Genomic DNA, 13,680 nt, shown 5'->3' on the forward strand with positions numbered 1-13,680 from the left:
AACAAACGAAATAAAACCTACATACAGCAACAGTGTTTTGTGTTGTGTAGGCTCCTATGATGTAAGTAATGGGCCCCATCTGCTAGCCTGCTCCCTAAAATATCACTGCTTTGCTCATTTCTATATATAGGGTGCCTACATTCTCCATGTGCAAATGGCTTTAGATACCTATTAGGTCCATAAATTACCATATAGCATATATTCAACACAAAAAAACCAGCGACAATTTGTTGTTAACAAAGGACAGCTGGACATATAAAGGGCCCCATTACAGTGGTACCTCTGGTTGTGAACGGGATCCGATCCAGAGGCCCGTTCACAACATGAGCAGAACACAACCCATGACTGCGTGTGTGTGGGTTGTGATTCACCACTTCTGTGCATGTGCAAGCGGCAAAACCCAGAAGTAACCCTTTCCGGTACTTCTGGGTCGCTGCGGGACGCAACCTGAAAACGCTCAACCTGAAGCAAATGTAACATGAGGTATGACTGTACCTCAGTAGCTTAGGGCCTCATCGAACCTAAATCCAGCCCTGATCTAGTCCCAGCATCCTGGTCTCACAGTGGCCAGCTAGATGCCTGCTGGAAACCAGTGAAGAAAATCCCAAGCACAAGAGCACTCTCCCTTCCTGGGGTTTGTAGCAATTATTATTATTATTTATACCCCACCCATCAGGCTGGGTTTCCCCAGCCACTCTGGGCTACTTCCAGCGGAGTATTGAAATACAATGATTCATCCGGCATTAAAAGCTTTCCTAAACAGGGCTGTCTTCAGATGTCTTCTAAAAGTCCGATAGCTGTTTATTTCTTTGACATCTGATGGGAAGGTGTTCCACAGGGCCGACACCACTACCGAGAAGGCTGTCTGCCTGGTTCCCTGTAACCTCACTTCTCACAGTCAGGGAACCGGCAGAAGGCCCTCGGCGCTGGACCTCAGTAACTGGCATTCAGAAGCATTACTGCCTCCCACTGTGGACTAACAAAGGTTTTGTGGCATAAGCTTCCTTCATGGACTTTGGTTCTGTTCCATTTGCCAGATTTGAATGTGATTTTTATTGCAAACATCTTTTGTATGCCCCTTCTGAGAGCTTCTTGGGTCTGTAAAATGGAAAACAAGTATTCCAAATAAATAAATAAATAGGTTGAAAAGGGCTAGGGGGGAAATGTTGCCAAGGGATGGTAAGGGTAGACATGATCACTTGTAAAGTTAGGCTTAAATGCCCCCATAAGCAACCTCTCTTGTATCTATAGTCAGCAACAGCAGAGCAAGTTAACAAGATGTATCCTAGCTGGTCAGCAGGTGTCACCTGCAAAAAGGCCCAAGGAAGCACTCTTAAGTGAAACAGCAACAACCCAAAGCTTTGAAAATGAAAACCAATCTGGTTTGCTGGGTCTCTTTGGGGAGGAAGTTCCATTACCAAAAATGCCCTCCTTTCTTGTTATCATTAGTCTTGCCTCCAAGAAAGGTAACACAGAGAGCAGTTTCCCACAGTACAGGACATTCTGGACCAATACACTTACAGTGTCAAAGGTTACAACCAGTTCTTTGAATTCTGCTTGGAAACAAATTGGGAACCATTGCACAGCTCTTATTAGCAAGTCATTCCCACTAAAACAGAGGCTAATGCATTTGGAAGTATCTGAAGTTTCAGAGCAGTCTTCAGTGACAATTCCCCACACATTACAGTAGTCCAGCCTGGAGATTGCCAGGAAGTGCGTCATATAGTTAGGCCACCCTTTTCTTGGATTGATTACAGCTGGCAAACCAACTTCAGATTCATGGATCTGACTGCTACCTGAGTTTCCAGAACAAATGAGGGGCCCACCATGTCCCCCAAAATTGTGGACCTCAACCTTCAGAAGGAATCCTATATCACCCAGATCCACCAGCTCCAGGGTCAACTGTACCTCACACCATCCACAAATCTGTCTTACATAGGTTAAAGGAACAGTTAAAGCGGCTTGCTGAAACCCTTACAACCCTAGGTTTAGTGCCAACCTGAACTGTCTGACTGTGGCAGAGGCTCTAAGAGCAGCTTTTATATGGTTGGTGCATAATAGGATTTTCGTTAGCTAATCTAGTTAAATCCTACCTGGATCATGCACACAAAAAAGTGTGAAATGCAGCTATCCGTGCAACCCACTCACACGCAGTAACCAAGTTTGGGAAAGATTTTGTTCTCTATAATGCATTTATGTTGTTACTCTTTTATGATGTTTTGTTTAACAATCCCAATGTATCTTTTTAATGTCTTTTGTATTGATGATCTGTAAGGAGAGTATGCCTACCACTTTAAAGAAAAGGATTTATGTTGCTTTTTGTTTACACCAAAGTTTTCTCTGAAAAAGCGAGAAGGATTTAATTATATTAATTAAATCAAATTATCGGTGCAAGCAGATAAACACACTCACAGCCCTGTCCTATGCATGTTTATTTAGAAATAAGCCACAATGTATTTAACAGGAATTACTTCCAAATATGTGGCTATGAGACACACATAAACCAAGTTATTTCAATGAGTTTAGGACATGCAGAGGAAACTCAGCTGAAGCTTTCTGTGGGTATATGCCACTGAACTCTATGGGGCTTACTTCAGAGTAAAGATGTTGAGGCTTGGGCTTATATGTTTTACTTGAGCCTGCAAACCTTCTCTCCACTCCCTGTCTTGCGTGATAGCCCAATTAAGTATTAGAGATTTGTCCAGACTAACTAGATTGGAGTCTATGATCTGTATCATCCCTTTACCAGGTAACAACCCCTGTTTTCTGGTACCTGTATTGATAAATCATTGTTCCTGCTTGGTCCATATTTTATGTTTTGGATAAATTTGAGGGTGCCTTTCTTCCAAAAAAAATCTGCATGTGAGTTGCTAGAGTTGTGATTCTTCAGATTTCAGCCCCCTGCCAAAAAGTCTCAAAATAAGTTAGTAGGGGTAGGATGGACATTGACTCCAGGGAGCATGAAGGGAAATGCATGCAATGTCCTTCACCCCTTCCCTTCCCTTCCATGCCTCTCCCTTATCATGATAGCAAATGTACTTGTATATTTTTGAGCTGCAGTTATACTATAGTATAATCAGATCTACCATCAAATTAAATCTTCTTTCTCTAAAGTAAATGATTATGGTCACTTTGCTATTATATCCTTTCTTCGGAAGTAAGCAAAGGAAAAACCTCATGAATTAAGACAGCAATCCTAACCTTACTTACCTGAGAGCAAGCCTCAATGAATTCAGGAGAATTATTTGCTTGGTTATGATTGGGCTGACAGCAGAGAAAAGTCTGTAGTCCAAGCTACATGCAGTCCAAGTCCCAATATATGACAACTGGCATTTTTAGGATTGCCATATTTCAAAAAGGAAAAACCAGGACACCCTGAAAGTTGCTGAGTAAAGTGGAAGCACGATTTTAAATCCCTTACAGCAGGGCCAAAATTAAGCATCTCCTTTCCTTTTCAGGTGTATGTAGATAGGAAAGAGAGCTGCTATACTAAACAGCTGAGAAAAGCATTGTCTTACAGTTACTAAACCGGCAACAGGTCTGCTAACCTACATACAGTTAGCTAGTGTTATAAACTGCTTTTAATATTGTATTTTAAATTACTGTAGTGCGCCATGGGGCCTTATGGTAAAAGGCAGGTAATAAACTGAAATTATTCATCATTGTTCTTATTTTGATTCTGGGTGTAGTTTTGACAATCTGCTCTCAAATATCACTTTGATCTGTTTTAGAAATCTCTGGGAGGGCCCCAGAAATATCTTATTGGACTATTATTAGCAGCCAGTAACTGAACTTAAACTAAACCCGTTTTGGTCTTGTTCATTCCCGCTGGGTTTGCCTTAATATCCTGCTATTTTTCTCCAAGTTGCTCAAAGTGGCATTCGTGGTTCTCCCTCTCCTCAATTAATCCCCGCAACAACCCTGTAAGGTAGGTTAGGCGGACGGGCAGCAAACTGGCCCAAAGTCACCCCTGTGAGCTTCATGGCCGACTGGGGATTCGAACCCGGGTTTCCCAGGTCCTGGTCTCACCACTCACCACTATACAACACTGCCTTTATATGTTGGAGTGGAGTTGTATACAAAACCCTTTTTATTTTTATTTTTTGCACACACATATACAAGTTCATATTTCATATAATACCTAATTGTTCCACGACTGCCTTCATTTCCCCTCTCACGAAATTTCTGTTCTGTCACTTGCATCCATACCTTTCCTTTACTTGAGTTTCTGGTTTCCTTTCTAACGCCGAGCAATTGCTGCTCCCCAAACACGGGCGCCTTATCTATGGCTTTGAAAAAACCACCAGCGCCCCGTTTTCTTCCCCTGTGCTACAATGCCACCTAACTTCCTTCTTCTAATGCTGCGCTCCATCGCTCATTCCCTTCCATTTACATCATTTAAAAACCTTTCCTTATGGACTTACTTTCCGACATCTTGCTGCTGCTGCTGCTGCTGCTGCTGTATATACCTTTCCTTGCTCCAAAACACTACAAAACCTATGAGCTCTGCTGGGATTTCACCCCCAGACCAACTGCCATCAACTGCCATCAACTGCCATCTCCCTGCTCTCTCTCCCCCTCCCTCTATTTCATCCCTGTCAGATCACTGGGTGAACCTTGGGCCAATCACTGTCTTCCAGCCTGACCTACCTACCCCACAGGGTTGTTGTGAGCATAAACCAGGCCTTCAAAACAATAAAAAATACACTGTTTCCAATGTTCAGCTCGTGTGGAGCTTTGCTCATGTGCAGCCCTCATCAGGAGAGGTGTGTGTGTGTGTGGTAGTGATAGAGTTATTATTTGCATTTGGTTTTTTTAAGAAAATCAGCGTTTTTCTGCCTAGCTAGGGAGTCTGCTGACCCGGCAAAAGCCACTTGTCTTGCAGTGGCTGGGTGGTTGGTGGGTAAGTTTGCCAAGTCTGCTATGAGGGGAGATTTTTAAGCATTTTTAATTTACTCTGTTGGATTCATTTGCATTTATATTATATGTGTGTCTTGTTCATGGTGTGAATGAGCACTGAGCACATTGACAGCCAATGGGGTGTAGTGGTTAGGGTACTGGATGGAGACACAGGTTCAAATCCCTGTTCAGCCCTGAAGCTGACTGGGTGACCTCCCACTAGTCATTTGGTCTTCCAGCCGGACCTACCTCCCATGGTTGTTGTGAGAATAAAATGGGGAGAGCTGTGTGTGTCACCTTAAGCTCCTTGGGGGGAAAGATGGGGCATAAATGTAATAAATAACAGGATAGCAGGCCCATCCTCACACCAAATTTTAAAAAACCTACAAAACCTGAGCATTCATTGATCAAAATTTGGAGACTGCGGTTAGCATTGTTCTGTGTCTCACTTATGAAACCATAACTCGTTAAGGGAAAGCAAATATTTATACAGCATAAACTTCACTGTCTTGTTTGAAATTCATTTGGTTCACAGACTGCAATATGTTCCATGGAGCCCTTTTGCAAATATGGTTGCCAGATGGGGAAGGAGGGCACTTCTCTTGAACTGCAGCTTGATGGCCAGTTGTCAGCAGCCGATTCTGCGTGGAAAGAAACATTATCCACCTGCTAATTGTCTGCCTCTCAAGATGATGTTAGTGTTACAGGCATAGTTACAGGAGGCAGGTTGAGAAGTTGGCAACCCTATTTTGTCATTTGTGCAGCAGGTCAAAAGGGCCTTTTAAAGAGAGGAATCAGCCTTCCCTAGCTTCAGTGGGCTATTGCCTTCCATGGGACAGGATCTGAAGGGGCTTCAACCAGCATGCATGATAGGAGTATGGTCTGCATAGCCGTTTTCCCGGAGAGTAAAAAAGATGGCGGAAGGAGGGAGAAAAACACCATTATGGTTCTTTTGTCATGCTAGCAGAGAGGAGCAAACTGAACTTAGTTCAGTGTGTTTGCAACAAAATGCTAACTACAGTGGTACCTCAAGTTACATACACTTCAAGTTACATACGCTTCAGGTTACAGACTCCGCTAACCCAGAAATAGTGCTTCAGCTTAAGAACTTTGCTTCAGGATAAGAACAGAAATCGGGCTCCAGCGGCGTGGCAGCAGCAGGAGGCCCCATTAGCTAAAGTGGTGCTTCAGGTTAAGAACAGTTTCAGGTTAAGAATGGACCTCTGGAACGAATTAAGTACTTAACCTGAGGTACCACTGTATAATTTACTGTGACATAGCTACAAAGCCTTTGCTGCTTACTTGGGCTCCTTGAATCATTCTTTAAGCGTAAAAAAAACAGTGGGTGAAATTAATTAAAAATGAAAATAAACACTCCCTTGGGAGAAGGAAGTGAGGGATTAAGCCCCAGGTTAATAAAGGAGCTGCGCTGTGTGTGCTGCGCTGGCTCGCCAGATGCAGTTTGTCACGCTGGCCACGTGACCCGGAAGTGTCTGCGGACAGCGCTGGCTCCCAGCCTCTAGAGTGAGATGAACACACAACCCTAGAGTCTGTCAAGACTGGCCCGTACGGGCAGGGGTACCTTTACCTTTACCTAATAAAGGAGCAGCATGATAGTATAAATGAAGTCATACTTGTATACTTACATGACAGCTTTAAGGTGCAAGGTCCAAAAGCCTGTTTTGGATATGTTCAAAAGCGCACTACTAAAAAGCTGCATAGGCTATACAGTATTAGCATTCGCCTGGGGAATAATTACAAATGGTCCAAAGGATCATTTGCCTCCTGCCCTCCTTAAATGGTACATACAGTACAGGCAATCACATACATTAACTATGAAATATCTGCAACAATTCTGTTTGGTATTGCCTTGCACTACAGATAGTGAGGCGTTGTAGCTGAGAATTGTGACTTTTGGTTTATATATTTTCTTTAAAGACAATATAAACAGTGAAGCAAATAACCACCCCAGTTTGCTACAGTTCAAAATAACCAGAGGAAGAGCTTCGGTTTTCTGCAAGTCAGAGACCCAAATTCCCATAACAATGCTTTCTTTTTATAGGGCGCATGATGCAGTGTGTGTGTGTGTGGAATTGGCCCATCCACACAGAGTGGGTGTGAAAGGCAACGTTGGTGCTTACATAAGAGCACTCAGCCTGAGACAGCAGAAATTCTTGCCTTTTTTTGGGGGGGGGTGGAATCATTGTATAATGTGTTTACTGGACTGAAATAATGTGTTGCATATATATTAATATGCCAAACTCTAGAGTTGGGTGGGCCCCAATGTGTGCCCACATAGGGGCACACTCCTAGTTTAGACATTTCCCCCCTGATGTTTAATATAAATCTACCTTTTATTAAAACCCATTGCTCCTAAGCTTCTACCTAGCTGATTTTTCTCTGAGATTGTTTTGGATTTGTGAAGATATACAGGGTCTGCACAACTTGTAGAACCCATCAAACAGACTTCAATCCACCTGCCACCATTGGTGCCCCCCCTTTCCCCCCCTTTGCTTTCCCTTCCTGGGACAGGAGAATAGAGGGAATTTTCTAGCCCACGGAAGGCCACAAGATATGGCTCCTAATGTAGCAAATTCCAATAGCATAATTTATATACCCAAAGACATTTTACTTCAGTAGTTATTGCACTTGCCAGTCACCTTTCTGCCAAGGCACCCAAGGAGGTATACCATTTTAAAATACCAAAATAAAGGATATAACATGTAAAGTCGACCGTTGTGTTCTAGGAGGAAACAGTTGAACCAGAGCAGGCTCTGAAGTTGCCTATCCTTCCTTTTCACAGGGGACACGGTGTCCGTACAGATATCATTTATCTCAGATGTGCAAAAATTACAGTGGGACCTAAAAAATTGATCCATTGCTGAAGAGGAGCAGGCTGCTTCCTTTTGACCATTTGCACTCTGTGTGAGAGACTTTCACACCAGGGCAGGCAAGAAAGCAAACACCAAGCTGAGACTTGAACAGGGTTTATTTGCTAAACAAGAAGCATAAACGCATGAAAGACGAGATCTCACAGCCCTCTGAGTTTCTGGGAAAGCTCTTCCAGAACAGCAGCATGTCCTCCTATTCCTTCAGTGCAGCTGGCAGTAGGAACTTCAATTAAGCAAGGATACTACTGGGCTTTATATTGTTCTTAAATATCCTATGACGATATCACCAAGCTTTCCCACTCTCCCGACTGGGCACTGCAGAGGCCTGGCCAGTGGCCAAAGGGGGCCATCGTGCATCAGTGATGTCTGGGCAGCTCTCCAGTGCCTTATCTTGGCGGTCTCTGAGGGGAGTCACCATTATGAGTGTACGTTCTCACACTGTGGTCTTAGCAGAACGCCACATCCCTTCCTCAGAAGACCACACATTTCTACACAACTTACGTAGGATGCAAGAATCTATTATTAGCTCTTTCTTAGTTTGGGGTTTAGCTGCATAAGGCCTCAGAGAGATGAAATCATCACCTTTCCCCCAGAACCAGGACTCAAGGCGGCTCACAAAAATTAAACCCATTGAAATGCCAACTCTCTCCTTGTGATCCCAACATGTCTTCCACTTATTTTCCATACAGCCCCCAGGCTGAAAAAGATTTCCCATCCTTTTCTTGTGGTTTCTCCTTTCCTCTCTTCTCTTCTAACTATTTATAATAATATCCTGTTAGGTTTACAGGTTGCTGTTGAGGCCTGAGTATCAAGATTATTTGCCAGCGGTGATCAGGGCAACAAATGGAAATTTCATCTCTGCACAGCAGTCTATTGTATTCACACAGCCCTCTCAGTCCTCCACGCAAAGAGTCCAAGGACTCAATTTCGCCAGGCAAAGGGCTCTCTAAACGGTCTGGCAAGTTTATTACAGGGACACACTGAGACTGAGAAACACGTCTTCTGAAGATCAATGACTAAGAAACAATTTGCAGTGGAAGGATGATCTTAGAATCATAAAAAGTGGCACCAGCCGAGGTTTCCATGTTCAATTATATATAATCATAAGGAAAAGCACTTAGGCCAATATTGCCCTGAGTCTGGCTCTGAGACGTAGTTGTGGCTTCTGTGTTTTTTAATAGCTACATATAACAACATCCTCTAAGACTCACTGTTGCTGCAGCCCGAGTGTTATCAGTTTGCTGTATCTCATCAAGGTCAGAAGTTGTGTAGAAACAAAAGAGTCTGGGAGGGAGTGGACAAACAACTCTCTGTTCTAACATTTTCACAACAGTCATTCAAAACAAACATTTTGAGGTAAAACCAACCCAAAATTTAGAGTCCAAAACCTGTAATCAATGCTTGGTCTGTGTTTACCATTGTCATTTTGTATCTTCAACTCAGTGGAAGACACTGAACTGTAGGAGCCCCTCAGAGCACAATGGGGCCGCAACACATTTCAAATATCCACCAATTTGCTGCAGCAACAGGACTAAGCTTTCTGGTTGAATTATAGAATATAATATAATAATGAAATATGGATGATAGAAGAGGAGGTTCTGCATATCAAAGTATGCATCCCTTAAATGTTTATTGGATTATGAATGCATATCTATTTCACCTGACTAATGGTCTGGACAATATTTACAGTACAGTGGTACCTCGAGTTACATACGCTTCAGGTTACATACACTTCAGGTTACAGACTCTGCTAACCCAGAAATAGTACTTCGGGTTAAGAACTTTGCTTCAAGATGAGAACAGAAATTGTGCTCCGGCGGCACGGTGGCAGCAGGAGGCCCCATTAGCTAAAGTGGTGCTTCAGGTTAAGAACAGTTTCAGGTTAAGAACGGACCTCCAGAATGAATGAAGTACTTAACCTGAGGTACCACTGTAGATCTTCTCTCACACTGGTTTGGATTTCCATGTTCACAATGTTTACCTCTGAGTAATGTCAAGTACTTAATTTGATCCAGTATTCAAAAATACTTAGTCTAAATTACATTTGCACTTTCATTTCCTGCTAGATATGCCCATAACTTTTGCAGGCATTGTATGGAACCCAGTGGTAATTTTCTGTTTAACTATAAGGTTTGCTCAAGAATCTGCCTTGAGTATTTCTTTTCAGAAAACAAAAGGAGGGATATAGATCTCCTCAAGAAAATAATAAAAAAGGAGGGATATAGATCTCCTCAAGAAAATAATAATTAAGGTAATGCATCTTAAAACAGGTGTAGCTGTTCTTCTCTGTTTAGTGTTAGAGCTTTCATAGTGCTTATTGAGCACCAGTGAAAAATCAAGGCATTAAACCATTAACTTGTAGAATTAGCGAAAGTATCTGACAATCGAAGGTGCTATCAGCAGAGATTCCTATTAAGCTGGCTCTTAAAAGCCAACCTGCATTGTTCCAGAATGACTTTTCCAGATCCTTTTAGTGGTAAAAACACTCAGTGAAGAAAAAGATCAAGTAATAGCCTGCTAACCGTGAAGGAAAACAACCAAGATGCTTATGCCTTTCATCACCTTTTAAAAATAAACAGGCAACCCTTTAGTTTACTTTAGTGGAGATCTTCCAAAGAAAAGGATTTGGAGCTTTTTAGAATGAAGATGCTGCTCCCAGGGTTTAGGAAGGAATTATTACAATGGTTCCAACTGGCAACGAAAACCTGAATGAATAGTAGTCTCTTGTATTGATCCTATGTAAGGCAAATGGAAAAGTTCATTTTATAATAAATTATCCTGTCTTGCACTGACCAGAAACAACAGCAAATGAAAAGGTTACTTTTATTATGTAACCTGTCAGGGGAAAATCTATTATATCCAATTACAATCACAATTGCAATTCAATTGTGCATACAGATGTCACTACAGAGGCCAAGAACCTATCAGCTAACTAGTGAGGGGGGGGGGAGTCATCTATCCATATCATTCCCAAGGAAATATTTCTTTGGCTGCTGTTACTTATACAGAGGATTGTGAATATGGCATCATTTTCATGAGCACAAAAGGTGGCGTGACCATGTCCACTTTCATTTTTTTAAAAAGAGCAATCTTCTAGTCCTTATGAATGCAAGGACTTTTGAAAAAAATTTGGACAACACCAAGGTTGCAGGTAAAGGACAGCTGCATATTCCTGCATTGTTGAATGACATGCATTAGATCATGAGATGAAGAGCTATTTAGAAATACATTTATTACCATTATTATTAATTATTATTATTAACAACAACAACAATAATAGCCAGAATGCTGAGCAAGAAATGCAAGGCTACACTACACGACTGAGTTGTTAAGCAATTGTGTATTATGTACACTTGTTCTCCACAATGTATTGTTATTTGCCTAGGCATGACAAACAGCAAGGTGCTATGGCTGTGCCAAAGCACTGAGTTCGAAATCCAGCTGACATGATGCTCTGCAGGTGTTGCGGACCACAATTCACATCAGCACTAGCCATTGGCAACACTGCTTGGAACTGATGAGAGTCATCACCTTACAACATCTGGAGAGCACAATATTTTATCGCTAGCCTAATCCCCCTTTCAATGCAAGTCCTGCCAAGCTCTTCCCTGGTTTCTGAGATTTTATCGGGCACTGGCAAACCAATATGTTTACAAGCTTATCTCCATAACACAAGGGCTTGAATCTCGTTATTTTCTCTAAATGAAAGCTGACATTCTCGGTATCCAGATTCTGACTTTAAGTGGGACAATCATGGATGCATGAAATACATAAATAGCCAAAACTGGATAACATTAGGCTCTCTATAAGACTTTTGTTGCTCTGTAATAAAATGTGAACAATGTGAAATGCCCCTTTTCAGACTTGTTAAAATGTGAAGTCTGAAATTCCTAGCTTTCAATATATTTGCCAGAATGCTCCATTCTGATCACACCTATCATTTAGTAATGGTCAGTTCTCCAGAAGAGAAACAGTGGTCATGATTCATCAAATCAATACACTGTCTTGCTACTTTGTTTACTGCTTTTTAAAGCATCCTTGGCAAGGCTTCTGAAGACCTCTTCAGATATTCCCCCGCCCCATCATATACTGAGTCATTCATGGCAGTTCAAGGAAGGATCTGCGATGACTCAGCTTCAGGAGAGAGACATCTTGTCGACTGAGGCATCTAGAGAGCACAGACAAGCGCATAAAGAGCTTTGCTTGCGGCTGGGCATCCTTCCTGTGAAATCTACATTATGTGCTGTGCTGCATCTCACAGTGCACTTTTCAGAGTATATTTTCATCAATGAAAACCCATGGGGGTACCAATATGTTTTATCACATTGTGGAATGTTGGAAATGCAGTGAACATTGAGTGTCTGCATGTCTCAATTTCTGGATGCTTGGACAGTGAGCAAAGCAAAGACATCTGACCGAGGTCAGCAGGAGTCTGCCTTAATGTTTACTGTGCAGACTCTAAGCCAGTGGAAAAGGATGTGACACCAGAGTCTACCCAAGGCTCAGATTCAACTGAGGAACCACCTCACTAAATGTCCCCCACCCTCATTCTTCTGAAAGATCTTCCTAACATGCATATGGAAAAGCCCAGCAATCTTTGAGTTCACAGCTCAAAGTCTCTTTAAATTCCCGCTGGCTTGCATCTAAGGGACACTCAGCAGGTCTCCATTGTAATTCAGCTATTTGATCTCAGACTTGCTTTTGTTTGTGGAAGCATCACAAAAATGCAGAGATGCTCTCACTGAGATCTCTCCCTCCCTGGTCCTGCAAACTCCTGCTATTTGGAATCTAGCATCCTGTTGCCTGACACCTGATAAGGCTAACCAGTGCCAAATGACCCTTGCTCCCTGCAGAGGTAGGACATAATATACTTAACTCAGCCTCCCCCAAACTGGTGCCCCCCATATGCTTTGGACTATAACTCCCATCATGACTCACCATGGGCCATGCTGGATGGGGCTTATGAGAATTGTAGTTTCAAAACATTTGGGCAGCTTAAGGCTGAGAAAGGCTCTCTTAGATGATGAAGAACACAATAGGAAACATCAAAGAAATCTGAAATCTACCAGTAAATTTCAAGACCAACCTCAAAAATCACCTGATTGTCCTTTTTGGTCTTTTTAATGGGGGCATTTCTGGTCGTTATTACTCACCTATCCTACTATTTTTTTCTCTTCACACCTACTTTTACAATGTATTGCAAATTATAAATGCTGCCTGAAATCCCTTTCACTAAGCCACATCATCACGCCAGCATTGGTCGTTTAAATATTCCACATCACTTACTAATAAAACTTCAAAAATTGTCCCCTTTGGGGGATGTGTTCATCCAAGTGCATCTTAAGATCTTGTGCTATTTTAAGCTTGCCTTCTGTGCTGCTGAACAAGCCAGGCCACTTAATGTGCCGTGTTACTTTTTTTTTTTTGTTCCAAACATCAGCCTTCATGAATGGGGTGAGTTTTTAAATTTTTAAAAAGCATGCCAAAAAACACGATTGCCTCTGTGACACAGACAAGGCAAAGATTTCAAATCACTTGCATGTCTAGAAATGAAGAGTGAAACAGACAGAAATATATGGTTCAGCAGATTTCTGAAATGTTTAGTAAAGGTAAAGGGACCCCTGACCATTAGGTCCAGTCGTGACCGACTCTGGGGTTGCGGTGCTCATCTCACTTTATTAGCCGAGGGAGCCGGTGTACAGCTTCCAGGTCATGTGGCCAGCATTACTAAGCCACTTCTGGTGAGCCAGAGCAGCACACGGAAACGCCGTTTACCTTCCCGCTGGAGCGGTACCTATTTATCTACTTGCATTTTGACGTGCTTTCGAACTGCTAGGTTGGAAGGAACAGGGACCGAGCAACGGGAGCTCACCCTGTCACGGGGATTTGA

The 13,680-nt window shown here is 42.4% G+C and overlaps 1 protein-coding gene across 3 annotated transcripts in view; it reads right to left on the reverse strand.

Annotated features, from left to right (window-relative positions):
- PFKP (phosphofructokinase, platelet) overlaps positions 1 to 4,578 on the reverse strand; it is a 60,326-nt gene extending 55,748 nt beyond the window's left edge. For all 3 annotated transcript variants that reach the window (XM_081931605.1, XM_081931604.1, XM_081931606.1), the window contains exon 1: positions 4,425 to 4,578. In XM_081931605.1, coding sequence (XP_081787731.1) covers positions 4,425 to 4,434 — 10 coding nt within the window. In that variant the 5' untranslated portion in view covers positions 4,435 to 4,578. The remainder of the gene's footprint in view (positions 1 to 4,424) is intronic.
- Positions 4,579 to 13,680: the final 9,102 nt, after the last annotated feature.

Source organism: Podarcis melisellensis (genome assembly GCF_964234715.1).
Source record: "Podarcis melisellensis genome assembly, chromosome: 12".
NCBI lineage: Eukaryota > Metazoa > Chordata > Lepidosauria > Squamata > Lacertidae > Podarcis > Podarcis melisellensis.